This window comes from Nerophis ophidion, linkage group LG25 (genome assembly GCF_033978795.1).
Source record: "Nerophis ophidion isolate RoL-2023_Sa linkage group LG25, RoL_Noph_v1.0, whole genome shotgun sequence".
Classification (NCBI taxonomy): Eukaryota; Metazoa; Chordata; class Actinopteri; order Syngnathiformes; family Syngnathidae; genus Nerophis; species Nerophis ophidion.
The window spans coordinates 3,229,333-3,249,138 of NC_084635.1; the positions used below are offsets into that span (position 1 = coordinate 3,229,333).

The following is a 19,806-nucleotide window of genomic DNA, read 5'->3' on the forward strand; positions in this document are numbered from 1 at the left end:
AGAGTACTGGAGCCCGAACGGAAAACGCTCTATAGCCCGCAGACTTTTTTTGGGCTCTAGGAATCACTAATAAGCCGGAGTCCTTTGAACGCAGATTTCTTGCCGGGACATATGGTACAATACAATCGGCAAGATAGGCTGGAGCTAGACCGTGTAGTATTTTATACGTAAGTAGTAAAACCATTATTAATTGTATAAGAGTGCAAAATATTGCTCATTTGTAGTGGTCTTTCTTCAACTATTTGGAAAAAGAGATTTTAAAATAACTAAAAACTTGTTGAAAAAAAAACAAGTGATTTAATTATAAATAAAGATTTATTTCAATCAATCAATCAATGTTTATTTATATAGCCCCAAATCACAAATGTCTCAAAGGACTGCACAAACCATTACGACTACGACATCCTCGGAAGAACCCACAAAAGGGCAAGGAAAACTCACATCCAGTGGGACATCTGTGACAATGCTGACTATGAGAAACCTTGGAGAGGACCTCAAATGTGGGCAACCCCCACCCCCTCTAGGGGACCGAAAGCAATGGATGTCGAGCGGGTCTAACATGATACTGTGAAAGTTCAATCCATAGTGGCTCCGACACAGTCGCGAGAGTTCAGTTCAAAGCGGATCCAAGACAGCAGCGAGAGTCCCGTCCACAGGAAACCATCCCAAGCGGAGGCGGATCAGCAGCGTAGAGATGTCCCCAACCGATACAGGCGAGCGGTCCACCCTGGGTCCCGACTCTGGACAGCCAGTACTTTATCCATGGTCATCGGACCGGACCCTCTTCACAAGGGAAGGGGGGGCAGAGGAGAAAAAGAAAAGAAGCGGCAGATCAACTTGTCTAAAAAGGAGGTCTATTTAAAGGCTGGAGTATACAAATGAGTTTTAAGGTGAGACTTAAATGCTTCTACTGGACTTTACATAGAAGGGACGGCGTGGCGCAGTGGAAGAGTGGCCGTGCGCAACCCGAGGGTCACTGGTTCAAATCCCACCTAGAACCAACCTCGTCACGTCCGTTGTGTCCTGAGCAAGACACTTCACCCTTGCTCCTGATGGGTGCTGGTTGGCGCCTTGCATGGCAGCTCCCTCCATCAGTATGTGAATGTGTGTGTGAATGGGTAAATGTGGAAGTAGTGTCAAAGCGCTTTGAGTACCTTGAAGGTAGAAAAGCGCTATACAAGTACAACCCATTTATTTATTTATTTATTATTTGTTCTTCCAGGAATGCAGTCGGGCTCGAGCACAGCGTACGGTAAGAAACAAAGATTTATTTAACTAATAAAACAGACTATGAATAGAAAAACTGGCACAAGGGCACAAAAATGGGAAAACAAAAGCTACTAGCATGAGAGCTAGGGATAGACAAGGCGCAGCGTGAAAGCTAGCAAGTAGAAACATGGCATAGCAGTCGTCACTTTTGCATGTAAGCAAATTAGGATGCCAGAAAGACTGAACAAAAAGGGCAGGCTTAAATAAGGCAGTAATCAAGAGAAACAGGTGTGCATCAACAGCGAGTAGCAGGTGGAACTATGAAACCATAGTGACAGAACAAAGTAGCAGGTGGAACTATGAAACCATAGTGACAGAACAAACAGGAACTAAAGAAGTTAAACATATATATATATATATATATATATATATATATATATATATATATATTATATATATATATATGTATGTGTGTGTATTTATACAGTGGGGCAAAAAAGTATTTAGTCAGCCAGCGATTGTGCAAGTTCTCCCACTTCAAATGATGACAGAGGTCTGTCATTTTCATCATAGGTACACTTCAACTGTGAGAGACAGAATGTGAAAAAAAAATCCGGGAATTCACATTGTAGGAATTTTAAAGAATTTATTTGGAGGAAAATAAGTATTTGGTCACTTCAAACAAGGAAGATCTCTGGCTCTCACAGACCTGTAACTTCTTCTTTAAGAAGCTCTTCTGTCCTCCACTCGTTACCTGTATTAATGGAACCTGTTTGAACTTGTTATCTGTATAAAAGACACCTGTCCACAGCCTCAAACAGTCAGACTCCAAACTCCACTATGGCCAAGACCAAAGAGCTGTCGAAGGACACCAGGAAAATAATTGTAGACCTGCACCAGACTGGGAAGAGTGAATCTACAATAGGCAAGCAGCTTGGTGTGAAAAAAATCAACTGTAGAAGCAATTATAAGAAAATGGAAGACATACAAGACCACTGATAATCTCCCTCGATCTGGGGCTCAACGCAAGATTTCATCCTGTGGGGTCAAAATGATCATGAGAACGGTGAGCAAAAATCCCAGAACCACACGGGGGGACCTGGTGAATGACCTGCAGAGAGCTGGGACCAAAGTTACAAAGGTTACCATCAGTAACACGCTACGCTGACGGGGAATCAAATCCTGCAGTGCCAGACGTGTCCCCCTGCTTAAGCCAGTGCATGTCCAGGCCCGTCTGAAGTTTGCCAGAGAGCACATGGGAGAAAGTCATGTGGTCAAATGAAACCAAAATAGAACTTTTTGGTATAAACTCAACTCGTCGTGTTTGGAGGAAGAAGAATACTGAGTTGCATTCCAAGAACACCATACCTACTGTGAAGCATGGGGGTGGACACATCATGCTTTGGGGCTGTTTTTCTGCTAAGGGGACAGGACGATTGATCCGTGTTAAGGAAAGAATGAATGGGGCCATGTATCGTGAGATTTGGAGACAAAACCTCCTTCCATCAGTGAGAGCTTTGAATGGTGGACCAAATACTTATTTTCTACCATGATTTACAAATAAATTCTTTAAAATTCCAACAATGTGAATTCCTGGATTTTCTTTTCACATTCTGTCTCTCACAGTTGAAGTGTACCTATGATGAAAATGACAGACCTCTGTCATCATTTGAAGTGGGAGAACTTGCACAATCGCTGGCTGACTAAATACTATTTTGCCCCACTGTATATATGTATATATATACATGTATGTGTATATATACACATATCAATCAATCAATCAATGTTTACTTATATAGCCCTAAATCACTAGTGTCTCAAAGGGCTGCACAAACCACTACGACATCCTCGGTAGACCCACATAAGGGCAAGGAAAAACTCACACCCAGTGGGACGTCGGTGACAATGATGACTATGAGAACCTTGGAGAGGAGGAAAGCAATGGATGTCGAGCGGGTCTAACATGATACTGTGAAAGTTCAATCCACAATGGATCCAACACAGTCGCGAGAGTCCAGTTCAAAGCGGATCCAACACAGCAGCGAGAGTCCCGTTCACAGCGGAGCCAGCAGGAAACCATCCCAAGTGGAGGCGGATCAGCAGCGCAGAGATGTCCCCAGCCGATACACAGGCGAGCAGTACATGGCCACCGGATCGGACCGGACCCCCTCCACAAGGGAGAGTGGGACATATAAATATATATACATATAAATGTATATATATGTATGTATAAATATATATATATGTATATATATATATATATATATAATACATTTATTGTTGTTTTTCAAAGCCAACACTTTATTATTGGCTGATGTCAACATTTCGGCTTTTTCTCGGCTTTTCTGCTGTTTTCCCAGTTTTAGTTTATTGTAAAGTTCCTAGGGGCCAATGACAAACGAGTCACGGGACACAGGTGGCCCCTGTGCTGCACTTTGGGCGCCTCTGCTGTAGAAGTTAATAATTTCTGGTCGCTAAAGCCTTTGTACTGTACTATAATGGTTCATCCTATGATTACATGGTTACGTCAGTGCTGCAAGTCGTAAAATCCGTTGATCACCTGGCGAGTTTATCCTGTTTGATTAATATGTTTTATCACATATTGCCTTTGAACATGCCAATGTTTGCTTTTGTATTCACAACAAATCAAACACGAAATCCGTACTTTGGAGCAAGGTTCACGGACTCCAGTATTTGGCTTTTTAGTTTCCCGCCGCAGGCGAGCGATGGAGGTCGTGGACTCGTGGTTTTTGATATTGGATGCTAGAAAATGTCCAATGCTGCAGGATGAGAGGCTGAAGAGCGAGGCAGAGGCGTGCAAGTGTGCTTAGGGTTTAAAATGCTTGCCTGACGGCGGGTCTGTTGGTCATTTTCCAGGTGTGGGTGTCACTGGTGTCATATTAACACATTACTGTTCCTGTAATATTTACCCTATCGACCGGCAGGGTCCCAAAGCTGGACGGGTCATCGTGTTTATTTATCATCTATTGATTCCTTGGCTCGTTAAGAGAGACTTTAGTCACATGACTGCGTCTGACACATCTAACGTGAGCACAAGTGACCTTTGTCTGTTTCACCAATCAAACGGAGCCTGGCTGTCACATGACCACACGCTCAAACTACACTTTGTAGAAAAGTGGTACGTGAGAGTGACTGGATGGTAGTCGTGTTTTATTGTCCTTCATTCAAAAACACTGTAACCATTTAAACCATGGGTGCCAAACTATGGCCCGCGGGCCAAATTTGGCCCCCCATGTAATTTCATTTGGCCCTTAAGGCAATATCAAATTAATATGGGTATTATAAAACACCGCATTCACCGCTAATACTCATACTTGCCAACCCTCCCGATTTTCCCGGGAGACTCCTGAAAATCTCCTGGGTCAACCATTCTCCCAATTTCCACCCAGACAACAATATTGGGGGCGTGGCTTAAAGCATGGGTGTCAAACTCTGGCTCGCCGTGTAATTTCATTTGGCCCTTGAGGCAATAATAAATTAAGATTAGAGCTGGCCCGCCGCTGTTATACAGTGGCCGTGCCGCTGTATCACCGCATTCAACGCTAATTCTCATACTTGCCAACCATCCCGATTATTCCAGGAGAATCCCGAATTTCAGTGCCATTTTCCTGGATTTCCACCCGGGCAACAATACTGGGGACGTGCCTTAAAGGTACTGCTATTAGCATCCTCTACAACCTGTCGTCACGTCCGCTTTTCCTCCATACAAACAACGTGCCGGCCCAGTCATGTAATATATGCGGCTTCTACACACACACAAGTGAATGCAAGGCATACTTGGTCAACAGCCATACAGGTCACACTGAGGGTGGCTGTATAAACAACTTTAACACTGTGAACCCACACCAAACAAGAATGACAAACACATTTCGGGAGAACATCTGCACTGTAACACAACATAAACACAACAGAACAAATACCCAGAACCCCTTGCAGCACTAACTCTTCCGGGACGCTACAATATACACCCCCGCTACCAACAAAACTCAATTTTGCATGTCACTATAAAGTTATATAAGCCTTGCTTGTTCAATATTCAATGCAAAACTTGTTTGGGTCCCTATTAAAAGGTTAAGTTGTTCATCCTTGGCCCGCGGCTTTGTTCAGTTTAGAATTTTGGCCCACTTTGTATTTGAGTTTGACACCCCTGCCTTTAGCGTCCTCATCTGCTTTTCCTCCATTTTAACAGCGTGCCGGCCCGGTCACATAATATATGCGTTTTCTAACACACACATGAGTGAATGTAGGGCATACTTGGTCAACAGTCATACAGGTCAGACTGAGGGTTGCCGTATAAACAACTTTAACACTGTTACAAATATGCGCCACACTGTGAACCCACACCAAACAAGGACAAAAACATTTCTGTAGAACATCCGCACCGTAACACAACAGAACAAATACCCAGAATCCCTTGCAGCACTAACTCTTCCGGGACGCTACAATATACACCCCCGCTACCAACAAACCCCAACCACCTCATTATTTTATTTTCAAATTTATTAGCCTGTGGAAAAAGTTAATTTTGCAAACAAAAGAGGCATATTCATTTTTTATAAAACAATTAATTAATACACAATTGATGTTTTTTTTGTTTGTTTTTTGAAAGTTGATTTTGCATTATTAAGTTATATAAGCGTTGCTTGTTCCATATTCAGTGTTGAAGCAAAAATCAGCGTAGCAAACTGAGCAATAAATAACGTTTTATTCATGCACTTTCTCTTGCTACTTCAAGGCTTGAATGTTTGATTCATTCATTGTTATTTTATTTTCAAATGTATTATTAGCCTGTGGAAAAAGTTTATTTTGATATTTACCTCAGAAGGCTGCAAATGGAAAAGAGAAATTAATTTTTTTATTGCAATTTTATTTGATATGCCATTGATTTTTAGTTAGTATTATTATTTGAAACTTGATTTTGCATGTCACTAAAGTCATATAAGCCTTGCTTGTTCAATATTTAATGCAAAACTTGTTTGAATCCCTATTAAAAGGTTAATTTGTTCAACCTTGGCCCGCGACTTTGGTCAGTTTTACATTTTGGCCCACTCTGTATTTGAGTTTGATACCCCTGGTTTAAACTTTGTGTAATGTTAAAAAAAACACGTATTTTTAATGAATACTTAGGCCTACTACGCTAGTTTATTTTAATGTTGGTCATTATTGTGGTATTTGAAGAGCCAAAAGTTTTCCGAGGTGGTGCTCGGTGAAAAAAAAGGTTGACAACCACCGCACCTTCGTTTATGAGAGATCTTTTAACGCTTTTAACGAAAACGCAGACGACAAAAAAAGACACAGATGTTTTGTGTTTTTTTGACAATATTTTTTTAAAAGTTATTTAGCATTTCACATAAAGCAGGATATCAAAAAAATTAAGGCGATTTCTTTTTAAATTAAGCCCAGTCAAAAAGGTTTGATTAACATCACATAGAATGCAGCAGAAATTTGACTCTTTTAAAAAAAAAAGTTAAACATGTACATATGTGCAAATGTCTTCTCACGACTTTATATTAATAGATCAATCAACTTCCAGTCAAAACGCATCTTAATCAGGAACTGTTCTACACTTAACAATTTCTGAAATTGTTAAGAATTGATTACGAAAAAATAGTAATAAAAATAACAACAATAAAACGACTGAGAAGAAAACGGTTTGCTTACTGGAACGACAATCTGCTGGATGGCTTTAAAATCTCATCGACATTTTACAGTTTGCTGTAAAATATTCAGAGGTAATGAATACTGTCAAATATTGAAAGGAGAGGATTAAGGAAAATGCTTGGTAAAACACACACACACACACACACACAAAAACACACACACACAAACCTTCACCAGAACACACATTCAACATCAAAACGCCTCTTCAGTACTGACGTCTAGTTTCCTTTGAGGGATGTAAACAGTTTTAGTGGCCGGTTGTCCGCCGGGGGGGACAGCTGCCGCCGCCAGAGGGGAGACGGGGACAGGTGTGTGGAAATAACTGTGCTGGGGGAGCCCCGGTCCTTTGGGGGTGGTCAGTAGAGGCTAAAGCAAGACGACAACAACACAATCATCAGGTTAAGTTTGCATCATTTGACTCAACAATTGAACACAACCAGTATGGAATTTAAAAAAGGGAGCTGCACTTTTTCGGGAGGGAATTTCGACGATCACTTTACATTTCAAATAGTGAAAAACTGCTGGCAAGAGGCAGTGTTTTAATGCATATTTGTACAAGCTATAGCAATGTGCTCAGGCTAGCGTTGTTAGCATTAGCTCATACGCTAACACATGTTAGTATTACAAACTGACAATAACAACATTTTTGTGTTGTTGCAGTTTCACAAATTCCTCGTTGCGATACAGTTTTCAACCATATCGCAACCCTACCATACAAACCCCGTTTCCATATGAGTTGGGAAATTGTGTTAGATGTAAATATAAACAGAATACAATGATTTGCAAATCCTTTTCAACCCATATTCAGTTGAATATGCTACAAAGCAACATATTTGATGTTCAAACTCATAAACTTTATTTTTTTTTACAAATAATAATTAACTTAGAATTTCATGGCTGCAAAACGTGCCAAAGTAGTTGGGAAAGGGCATGTTCACCACTGTGTTACATCACCTTTTCTTTTAACAACACTCACTAAACGTTTGGGAACTGAGGAAACTAATTGTTGAAGCTTTGAAAGTGGAATTCTTTCCCATTCTTGTTTTATGTAGAGCTTCAGTCCTTCAACAGTCCGGGGTCTCCGCTGTCGTATTTTACGCTTCATAACGCGCCACACATTTTCCATGGGAGACAGGTCTGGACTGCAGGCGGGCCGGGAAAGTACCTGCACTCTTTTTTTACGAAGCCACGCTGTTGTAACACGTGTTGAATGTGGCTTGGCATTGTCTTGCTGAAATAAGCAGGGGCGTCCATGAAAAAGACGGCGCTTAGATGGCAGAATAACAATCAATCAATGATTATTTATATAGCCCTAAATCACCAGTGTCTCAAAGGACTGCACAAACCACAACACAAATCCTTTGGTCCGGATGACACGATGTCGAATATTTCCAAAAACAATTTGAAAAATGTGGACTCGTCAGGCCACAGAACACTTTTCCACTTTGCATCAGTCCATCTTAGATGATCTCGGGCCCAGAGAAGCCGGCGGCGTTTCTGGATGTTGTTGATAAATGGCTTTCGCTTTGCATAGTAGAGCTTACAGACGTAGCGACAAACTGTATTTAGTGACAGTGGTTTTCTGAAGTGTTCCTGAGCCCATGTGGTGATATCCTTTTAGAGATTGATGTCAGTTTTTGATACAGTGCCATCTGAAGATCGAAGGTCACGTTCATTCAATGTTGGTTTCCGGCCATGCTGCTTACGTGGAGTGATTTCTTCAGATTCTCTGAACCTTTTGATGATATTATGGAGCGTAGATGATGAAATCCCTAAATTTCTTGCAATGTCACTTTGACAAAGGTTGTTCTTAAACTGTTTGACTATTTGCTCACGCAGTTGTGGACAAAGGGGTGTACCTCGCTCATCCTTTCTTGTGAAAGACTGAGCATTTTTTAGGAAGCTGTATTTATAGCCAATCCTGGCACCCACCTGTTCCCAATTAGCCTGCACACCTGTGGGATGTTCCAAATAAGTGTTTGATGAGCATTCCTCAACTTTATCAGTATTTATTGCCACCTTTCCCAACTTCTTTGCCACGTGTTGCTGGCATCAAATTCTAAAGTTAATGATTATTTGTCTTATATGTTGTCTTTGTAGCATATTCAACTGAAAATGTGTTGAAAATTATTTGCAAATCATTGTATTCTGTTTATATTTACATCGAACACAATTTCCCAACTCCTACGGAAACAGGGTTTGTATTATGATTACATTAGTGCTTCACTTGGTTCAAAATAATGATAATAATATTGTTTATTTGCAATAATAATAATATATAGTGTAGCGAAGTGTGTTATGGGCCCAAGTTAGCACGGCGGCTGTGTGGTGAGTCGGTACCTGTTGAACGCTGAATAAGGCCATGGAGTGCTGGGCCTGCTGCACGGTCCCAGGTGACAAAGGTTTGATGAAAACCATCCCTCTCTGCTGCAGAGCCAGAGGGCTGCAGCGCTCGGGAGTGTGCAGCGAGGAGAAGGGGCTCCCCGGGCTGGGGTTGGATATGAGGCCGAGGTTCTGCAGGGTGAAGTTGATGATAGCGGGGCTCGGGCTGTGGAGGCGACGGGGTTGCTGGGCCGAGTGCGGCGAGATGGCGGCGGCAGTGTGAAGGCGGAGGCCGGTCGGAGTCACTTCCTGGACCGGTGGTCTGGAACCTGTTTGAGATCGGACGTACGCACTACTGTTATTTCTTGCATTTGGTTTGCGGCAGTGAAGGGTCCAAATTGCATAAATTGTCCAAAGAGTAAAAAATATACAACATAAAGTTGCAAGAAATACATCAATAATGAATAAAGCCAAATATGTTGTAGACCAAAAATCACTTTATATTCTCTACTGCTCACTAGTGTTATCATATCTGAGTTACTGGGTAGAAATATGGGGAAATAATTACAAAAGAACACTTTGTTCACTAACAGTGTTACAAAAAAGATCAGTTAGAATAATACATAAGGATGCAGCGAAATGAAAATTTGTGGCCGAAGCCGAATAAAATGTAAACGCTTGGCCGAAGGCCGAATACCAAATATCGAATAATGAATGCAGTTTTTCACAATTTTTTAAATATTGCATAAATAGCCTAGAATAAATATTTACACGTTTTTCAAATAAAGTACATTTTTATTGAATATTGACATTTTTTTAATATTCCAGTAGCCTTTGCTGTTCAAAAAAAGCACAAAGTTTTTCATTTATATTAGGCCTTCAAACAAAACATGCATTCCCAAAAAAAATAAAGTGCATTAAAGTGGATAAACCCACAACAAATGAATTATTGTCCTTTTAGCAAAAGTCTGCTTAGCCACAGTAGATATGCTAATAATGTAAACAGAGGCCCCACTAAATCTCAATAAGTGTGTGCTTGTAACCTCATACACTTATACAGGTAGCCTACACAACAGGCTAATAATGTAAACAGAGGCCCCACTAAATCTCAATAAGTGTGTGCATGTAACCTCATACACTTATACAGGTAGCCTACACAACAGGCTAATAATGTAAACAGAGGCCCCACTAAATCTCAATAAGTGTGTGCTTGTAACCTCATACACTTATACAGGTATAAGTTCTTTTTTGTAAGGGGCGCTGGAAGCCGGCAGACCCGTCAGCGATCCTGTTCTGTCTCCCTGTAATGTTTGTCTGATCTTGAATGGGATTGTGCTGAAAATTTTAATTTTCCTGAAGGAACTCTCCTGACGGAATAAATAAAGTACTACATAATCTAATCTAAGGTACACAACATATCCCAACGTCACCGCGTCAAAAAATTGCGTCACACACCACTATTCGGCCTTGTTTTTAACTCATTCCACCGAAGGCCGAATGTGGCTTTTTTTTTTGCCATATTCGGACGTATATATTCGGTTACCGATTAATCGGTGCATCCCTAATAATACATAATGTTGGATATAGAGAACATACAAACCCTTTATTTATTGAATCAAAGATACTGAAATTCCACGACATAGTGGAATTGCAAACAGCTAAGATTATACACAAAGCAAACTATAACCTGCTTCCCAAGAATATACAAGAATTCTTCTCAACAAAAGAAGAGAAATAAAATCTTAGAGAAAATGAAATTTAAAACATTTGTACGCACGTACAACACTTAAGACCTTCAGTATATCAGTATGTGGAATTAAATGATGGAATGGATTAAGCAAAGCAATCAAACAATGCACTAAAATGATCCACTTCAAGAAACTCTTCAAACCGGAAGTGTTTACAAAGTACAAAAATGAAGAACCATGATAAACATTCTGATTCTATTCACCCATTCATTCTCAAAATAATCTGACTTATCTCATCTTATGGAATAAAACTTACTTGACCAATTATTTATTTGTATTGTGATGACTTATTACTTATGGAATATACATTGTGAATACATTGAGAACAGGAAGTGGACAAAAGTTTTAGCAACTGTTATGTAAAGAAAAGGGGTAGGATTAAATATACTCTGCTTCTTCCTACTCCTTTTCAAACATGTTGAAAAGAGAAACTGGAAATTGTGATGTATCATGTTGTATGCTTGCATGTTTGAAATAAACTCAAACTCAAGAGTGAGTAAGAATCATGCTGTAGTAAGCAGCTAGTCATGGGTATTGTAAGAATTCCAGGATTTCCCACTGTTCTGAGACCATGAAGGTGACAGGCCGATGTCCTGACTGTTTGGGTAAGATGCTTTCAGGGACTGCAGTTGGTGTTGTTGCAGCTGACAGTAGCATGTTTTGTTTACGCAAAGTAGAAATGGCTGATCGACCAGCTTGTCGTCCTTACAACGCCAGCAGAGACGTTCCAGGGGCTCACTACATGCTTTTTGAGACTCATGAGACTTTTTGTGTTCATGTACTAGTGTATATTAGCATCAAGCTAGCACATGTTTGGAAAAGTGAAGTCTTAACTTTCATTGGAGCAATTTTTTTGTTGTTGATTTTTTTTTGGTTGGCATTGAAAATTGCGACATCACCGAGCCGGAGTACGGCTGAGTCCGCTTTCAGTGCAGCTGGTATGATAGGCAAGTGCGAAGAAACGGCCGGCAAACGTCCCGCGCAACCCAGGCACAGAAACGTGGCCCAACGGGATTCGGCTGGTGCCAAGAAAAGTACTGGATTCGGTACCCATCCCTACCGCAAAGTTGCTAAGTAGGCAACACTAATGATCCCTTCTTGTTCTCTGGCAGACCAGGTGCGGTATAATGTGTTTATGAGCAAGGACAACGACATACAGTATCATGTTAGACCCGCTCGACATCCATTGCTTTCGGTCCCCTAGAGGGGGGGGTTGCCCACATCTGAGGTCCTCTCCAAGGTTTCTCATAGTCAGCATTGTCACTGGCGTCCCACTGGATGTGAATTCTCCCTGCCCACTGGGTGTGAGTTTTCCTTGCTCTTTTGTGGGTTCTTCCGAGGATGTTGTAGTCGTAATGATTTGTGCAGTCCTTTGAGACATTTGTGATTTGGGGCTATATAAATAAACATTGATTGATTGATTGATACTGCCACATTAATCTGTGGCAGTCTACCACCAATAAATGAAAGTGATGTTACTGTGCATTAGTGTTGTCCCGATACCAATATTTTGGTACTGGTTCCACAAAAAAATGGCATTATTGGCTTTATTTTAACAAAAAAATCTTAGGGTACATTAAACATATGTTACTTACTGCAATAGTAAACATACAAGACAACTTGTCTTTTAGTAGTAAGTAAGCAAACGAAGGCTCCTAATTTAGCTGCTGACATATGCAGTAACATATTGTGTCATTTATTAAAAATTATTAAAGACAAGTGGTAGAAAATGAATTATTAATCTACTTGTGCATTTACTGTTAATATTTGCTTACTTTCTCTTTTAACATGTTCTCGCTACACTTCTGTTAAAATGCATTAATCACTTATTCTTCGCTTGTTTGATACTTTACATTAGTTTTGGATGATACCACACATTTAGGTATCAATCAGATACCACCAAGTAGTTACAGGATCATACATTGGTCATATTCAAAGTCTCCATGTGTCCAGAGACATATTTCCTGAGTTTATAAACATAAATGTTTAAAAAAAAAATATATATATATATTTTGAAATGCTAAAAAATATCGTTTTTTTCATAGTACTATCGACTAGTTTAGCTCGTGTCCGTGGTATCATTACAGTGGATGTCAGGTGTAGATCCACCCATGGCATTTGTTTACATTGTGTTGCCGGTGAGCTACGGCGTGTAGTGAAGCATGTTTAGTTTTCCTCGTCCTGCAGGAATGATAATTGTAAGAAACTTACTTTGTCGCCATGGAGGCAAGGATTAGTGATTTAGAAGTAGCTAGAACACTGCAGACTGCAGATGGACTTTAGCCGCGAGCTAGCTAGCCATGTCTTAAAGGCCTACTGAAATGAGATGTTCTTATTTAAACGGGGATAGCAGGTCCATTTTATGTGTCATACTTCATCATTTCGCGATATTGCCATATTTTTGCTGAAAGGATTTAGTAGAGAACATCCACGATAAAATTTGCAACTTTTGGTCGTTAATAAAAAAGCCTTGCCTGTACCGGAAGTAGCAGACGATGTGCGCGTGACGTCACGGGTTGTGGAGCTCCTCACATCTGAACATTGTTTACAATCATGGCCACCAGCAGCGAGAGCGATTCGGACCGAGAAAGCGACAATTTCCACATTAATTTGAGCGAGGATGAAAGATTCATGGAGGAGGAAAGTGAGAGTGAAGGACTAGAGAAAAAAAAAAAAAGACGAGGGCAGTGGGAGCGATTCAGATGTTATTAGACAAATTTACTAGGATAATTCTGGAAAATCCCTTATTTTCTTATTGTGTTACTAGTGTTTTAGTGAGATTATATGGTCGTACCTGTACAACCTGAAGGTCGGCCCCGCACCTTTCTTCAGCACCAGTCGACGGGTGGTGGGGATGCCCATCTCTGCCCTTCGCAAGGGACCCTCTTCGAAACACGATCTTTCGAAATGATCGCTGCACAATACACTGTACTTTGTGTGTGTGGTGCAATCCAACCGTGTTCGCTTGACCGCTCTGTTCCATAGTAAAGCTTCACCGTCATCTTTCGGGAATGTAAACAATGAAACACCGGCTGTGTTTGTGTTGCTAAAGGTGGCCGCAATACACCGCTTCCCACCTACAGCTTTCTTCTTTGACGTCTCCATTGTTCATTGAACAAATTGCAAAAGATTCAGCAACACAGATGTCCATAATACTGTGGAATTATGCGATGTAAACAGACGACTTATAGTTGTGAAAGGTGCTGGAACAAAATGTCCTCTACAATGCGTCACGTGTCAGCATGATACTTCCGAGCGAAATTTAAAATTGCAATTTAGTAAACTAACCCGGCCGTATTGGCATGTGTTGCAATGTTAATATTTCATCATTGATATATAAACTATCAGACTGCGCGGTTGGTAGTAGTGGATTTCAGTAGGCCTTTAAATCACCTCTTCCTGAGGGTGTTTCAGGGTTATAACTTCACCTTTATCGTCAGTTTTCAAGCCAAAGGCGTCTGTTCTCGTTTTTTGTCCACAAACTGTGTCTGCTTGTATATACTCTGTGATTGTGTACTGCCGAACATGCTCCTCTGCTCGTAAACCCGCAATGACACGACATGAGGTGGGGGATGGGGTGGTACTATGCCAATATCGGTATACTCTACAACCCTTCTGTGCACTCAATGGTTGACCTTTACCTGCAGTAGGTGTTTGGAAAACATAAGCAGGAGAAGAAGCTTTGTTGCCGTCTCCTGCTGAGCCTTGACTGTCCTTGTAGCCGACTACCGACTGGGCGAGCGGGATCAGATAACCTGTTGGCACGAAAGTCTGTGCAAAGAAGAAATTATCAAAGTCCACATTGTGAATCCCTCATCTTAAGCGCGTGGTGTGAGGTGGCTTACCTCGGCGTTAGGTCGTCCAGGTGTGAGCGGGACGGCTCTGACGGGCGTCAAACCCGCCTCGCTGTCAGAGGTCGCCGCTTTGTCGTCCTTTTCCAAGAAGGTCTCCAAACTCTGCTCCAGCGTCTGAGCCGCCTGGGCGCAGCCGCCGGGGGTGTTGATGAACTCCGGATCCAGGTGGAGGGCGCGCTGCGAGGGCCGGCTGGAGAGCTGAAAGCTGCGGCGGCTCTTGGGGCGAGCCTGAAGGATGTCGCACTGATTTGGGGAAGGCTCCTAGAAAATAAGAGATGTAAAATTCCAGAAAATTACAGTATACAATAAATGTGCTGGTCATATTATTAGAATATCATGAAAAAGTTGATTTATTTCATTAATTCCATTTAGAAAGTCAAACTTGTAGAATGTATACATTCATTCCAAACAGACTGATACATTTCAAGTGTTTTTTTGCCAAAAAGGAGATGATTATAGCTGACAACCAATGAAAACCCTAAATTCAACATCTCAGAAAATTAGAATATGGTGAAAAGGTCAGATATTGAAGACACCTGGTGCCACACTCTAATTAGCTAACTCACTCAAAACACCTGGAAAATCCTTTAAATGGTCTCTGGTTTTGATTCTGTATGACACACAATCATGGGGAAGACTGCTGACTTGACAACTGTCCAAAAGATGACCATTGATACTTTAAAGAAGGAGGGCAAGACACAAAAGGTCATTGCCAAAGAGGTTGGATGTTCCCAGAGCTCTGTGTCCAAGCACATTAACAGAGAGGCCAAGGGAAGACAAAGATGTGGTAGAAAAAAAGTGTACAAGCAAGAGGGATAACCGCGCCCTGGAGAGAATTGTCAAACAAAACCGATTCAAAAACGTGGGGGAGATCCACAAAGAGTGGACTGCAGCTGGAGTCAGTGCTTCAAGAACCACCACGCACCGACGTATGCAAGATATGGGCTTCAGCTGTCGCATTCCTTGTGTAAAGCCACTCTTGAATAAGAGTCAACGTCAAAAGCGTCTCGCCTGGGCTCAAGACAAAAAGGACTGGACTGCTGCTGAGTGGTCCAAAGTTATGTTTTCAGTTGAAAGTAAATTTTGTATCTCCTTCGGAAATCAAGGTCCCAGAGTCTGGAGGAAGACAGGAGAGGCACAGAATCCACGTTGCCTGAAGTCCAGTGTCAAATTTCCACAATGGGTAATGGTCTGGGGTGCCATGCCATCTGCTGGTGTTGGTCCACTGTGTTTCCTGAGGTCTAGGGTCAATGCAGCAGTCTACCAGGAAGTTTTAGAACACTTTATGCTGCCTGCCGCGGACCAATTTTATGGAGGTGAAGATTTCATTTTCCGACATGACTTGGCACCTGCACACAGTGCCAAATCCACCAGTACCTGTTTAAGGACCATGGTATCCCTGTTCTTGATTGGCCTGCAAACTCACCTGACCTTAACCCCATAGAAAAGCTATGGGGTATTGTGAAGCGGAAGATGCCAGATGCCAGACCCAACAATGCTGAAGAGCTGCAGGCCACTATTAAAGCAAGCTGAATTTGGGATTTTCAGTAATTATCAGTACTAATCATCAACATTTAAAGAAATAAACATTTCAAATATATCACTATGTGTGTAATCAATTGATATAATATGTACGTTTCACATTCTGAATAAAATTACTGAAATAAATCAACTTTTTCATGATATTCTAATAATATGAACAGCACCTGTACTAGGACAAAATTATATATATAAAGCGAATGATCTACTCAAAGGAACCATATGTAGAAATGTCATGTGAAGTTAGGGCTGGGCGATATGGCCTTTTATTTATATCTCTATTTTCGAGCCATATCAAGATACACGTTATATATCGCGATAATTTGCCTTTGCCTCTAATGAACACTTGATGCATATAATCACAGCAGTATGATGATTCTATGTGTCTACATTAAAACATTCTTCTTCATACTGCATTAATATATGCTACTTTTAAACTTTCATGCAGAGAGGAAAATCACAACTAAGTCAGCTGTATTAATTAAACAGTTATTAAGCAGTGGCACAAACATTCATGTCATTTCAAAACAGAAAGTGCAAGATTGTCTGAGACATTTTAAAACAAGATATGAGTGCACTTTTGTGCATGATGTCACTAAGATGACATCAAAACAACACAAAATTAAAGTGCACTTTTTGTACAGAACGCCACTGCAATAGCAAATCCCATAGGGGTGATGAATGGATGGTCAGTGTCTGAGAGCTGCGGCCTACCATCATGACCCCGAACTCCCTTCCCTCTGTTGCTAAATATCTCGAGATGTATGTTGTAATGTGTATATGTGCTTTGCTATGGAGGTTTTTTCCCATAGGAGCCCAGTCCAGATTGTATTTTTTTACTCATCCTTCCCCAGCGTTTACCTTTTTCCCATCTTTTACGGGGCGCCTTGTGGCGACCCATTAGCGTTCCTGTTCTGTACACTTGGTTTTTGTCTAATCTTGAACAGGTTTGTGCTAAAAACAAAGTTTCATTGTACTTGTGCTATGACAATGAAGACCTATCTATCTATCTAGTTTAAAACAAATAGTGCATGATGTCACACAAGATATTTCAATAACTGTCAAATAAAAATGAGTTGCATAATAGGAAATCAAATAGTGTATGTCCTTCGTTATGTGGTAGGTTCCTGCGGACGTTATCTCCTTCTGTTATTGACTATTTTTTTCATATGGTGATGTGGAAATAGTTGCTTGGGCATTTTGTTAGTGTGGCACCGGCCAGAGATGTTGATAAGCGGAGTTTCAAGCACTCTTCATTCTCTGGCGGGTGACTTTTCAAATGATGCTACAAATTAGCAGTAATGCTACTTTTTGGAGCAACGCTTTTGCCACGTAATTGTTCAACATATTCCCGCTTGAAGCCAAACCACGGCCGGACAATGCATATGTGCTGTTTTTCTTGGGAATTAATTCTTCCTCCATTTGTTACCAGATTTGCACCTTCTTTCTCTCGTATTACCACTCGCAACGCACAGTTAGCATCACAGCTAATGTTACCCATGTAGCTACCTCTCTGCTCGGGGAGGACGTATGACGTTGCACACGTTGTATGTAAGAAAGTGCGCTTGTTTATGTCTCTGTGAGAAGGAGGGACAAGAGAGTGAGAAACGCCTGTAGTGTAATGCCTGCAGCTAAAAGCAACTGCGTGAGAACGTATACTCGAATATCACGATATAGTCATTTTCTGTATCGCACAGAGACAAACCTGCGATATATGGAGTATATTGATCCTATGTGAGGTCATCATTAAATGGCCCTGATATGTGAAAAAGCAATAATAACTCATGTTCTTTTTGAATACCTCTACAGCAGGGGTGTCAAACTCAAATACAGAGTGGGCCAAAATTTAAAACTGGACAAAGCCACGGGCCGAGGTTGAACTAATTAATCTTTTAAGAAGGACCCAAACAAGTTTTCCATTGAAAATTGAACAAGCAAGGCCTATATAACTTTATAGTGACATGCAAAATTGACTTTAAAATAATAATAATAGGGCTTCACGGTGGCAGAGGGGTTAGTGCGTCTGCCTCACAATACGAAGGTCCTGCAGTCCTGGGTTCAAATCCAGGCTCGGGATCTTTCTGTGTGGAGTTTGCATGTTCTCCCCGTGAGTGCGTGGGTTCCCTCCGGGTACTCCGGCTTCCTCCCACTTCCAAAGACATGCACCTGGGGATAGGTTGATTGGCAACACTAAATGGTCCCTAGTGTGTGAATGTTGTCTGTCTATCTGTTTTGGCCCTGCGATGAGGTGGCGACTTGTCCAGGGTGTACCCCGCCTTCCGCCCGATTGTAGCTGAGATAGGCGCCAGCGCCCCCTGCGACCCCGAAAGGGAATAAGCGGTAGAAAATGGATGGATAAAAAAACATCAATGGCATATCAAATCAAATTTAAATAAAAATTGAAGGCCTCTTTTGTATTTGTAGCCTTCTGAGGTAAATACTAACATTAACTTTTTCCAGAGGCTAATACATTTAATAAATAAATTAATGAATAAATCAACCATTCAGGCCTTTTTACTGCTCAGTTAATGTCGGGGCTCAGGTGGGTGGGGTTAGGCGGGCGGGGTTTGTTGGTAGCGGGGAGGGGGTGCATATTTTAGCGGTCCGGAAGAGTTAGTGCTGCAAGGGGTTTTGGGTATTTGTTCTGTTGTGTTTATGTTGTTATGGTGCGGATATTCTCCCGAAATATATTGGTCATTCTTGTTTGGTGTGGGTTCACAGTGTGGCGCATATTTGTAAAGTTGTTTATATGGCCACCCTCAGTGTGACCTGTATGCTGTTGATCAAGTATGCCTTGCATTTACATACATGTGTGTAGAAGCCACATATATTACGTGACTGGGCCGGCACGCTGTTTGTGACGAGGAAAAACAGACTTGATGACAGGTTGTAGGGGACGCTAAAGGCAGTGCCTTTAAGGCACACCCCCAATATTGTTGTCCGGGTGGAATTCGGGAGAAAGGTTGCACCGGGAGATTTTCGGGAAGGGCACTGAAATTCGAGAGTCTCCCGGGAAATCGGTGAATGCGGTGTTACAGCGGCACCACTGTATAGCACCGGCGGGCCAGTTCTAATGTTAATTTGATATTGCCTCAAGGGCCAAATGAATATACCGGGCGGGCCAGAGTTTGACACCTATGCTCTACAGGTATAATTGATAACAGTAGTTCAGCCGGGATAGGCTCATTTCAAAATTAGATTTACAGCACCGAAATCTTTTTATTGTTTTCATTTCAATTTTTTCAGAATAACAGCCTCTCCAATTATTATTAGTTGCTGCCCCACCAATAATAAAGCATTTACGGTATTTCTTCAATATTTTTAAAATATGAATGTATTTATACAGATTTTGGGAGCGTTGACAAGGCATCCATTCAAGTATACTCGTTTGTGTTCTTTACCTTGAGGTTAGAGTTGAGTCGCTTGGCTTTAGGAGGACTGCTCTCTGCAGC

At 41.4% G+C, this 19,806-nt stretch overlaps 1 protein-coding gene across 1 annotated transcript in view; it reads right to left on the reverse strand.

Moving 5' to 3' along the window:
• Positions 1 to 5,840: 5,840 nt before the first annotated feature.
• Positions 5,841 to 19,806, reverse strand: part of e2f8 (E2F transcription factor 8) — a 29,316-nt gene continuing 15,350 nt past the window's right edge. Inside the window, exons 9-13 of the mRNA XM_061887214.1 lie at positions 19,756 to 19,806; positions 14,807 to 15,076; positions 14,603 to 14,732; positions 9,232 to 9,542; positions 5,841 to 7,257 (exon numbers count right to left, since the gene is read on the reverse strand). The exon at positions 19,756 to 19,806 is cut by the window's right edge and continues 442 nt beyond it. Of these exons, the coding sequence (XP_061743198.1) occupies positions 7,084 to 7,257; positions 9,232 to 9,542; positions 14,603 to 14,732; positions 14,807 to 15,076; positions 19,756 to 19,806 (936 nt within the window). The 3' untranslated portion in view covers positions 5,841 to 7,083. The remainder of the gene's footprint in view (positions 7,258 to 9,231; positions 9,543 to 14,602; positions 14,733 to 14,806; positions 15,077 to 19,755) is intronic.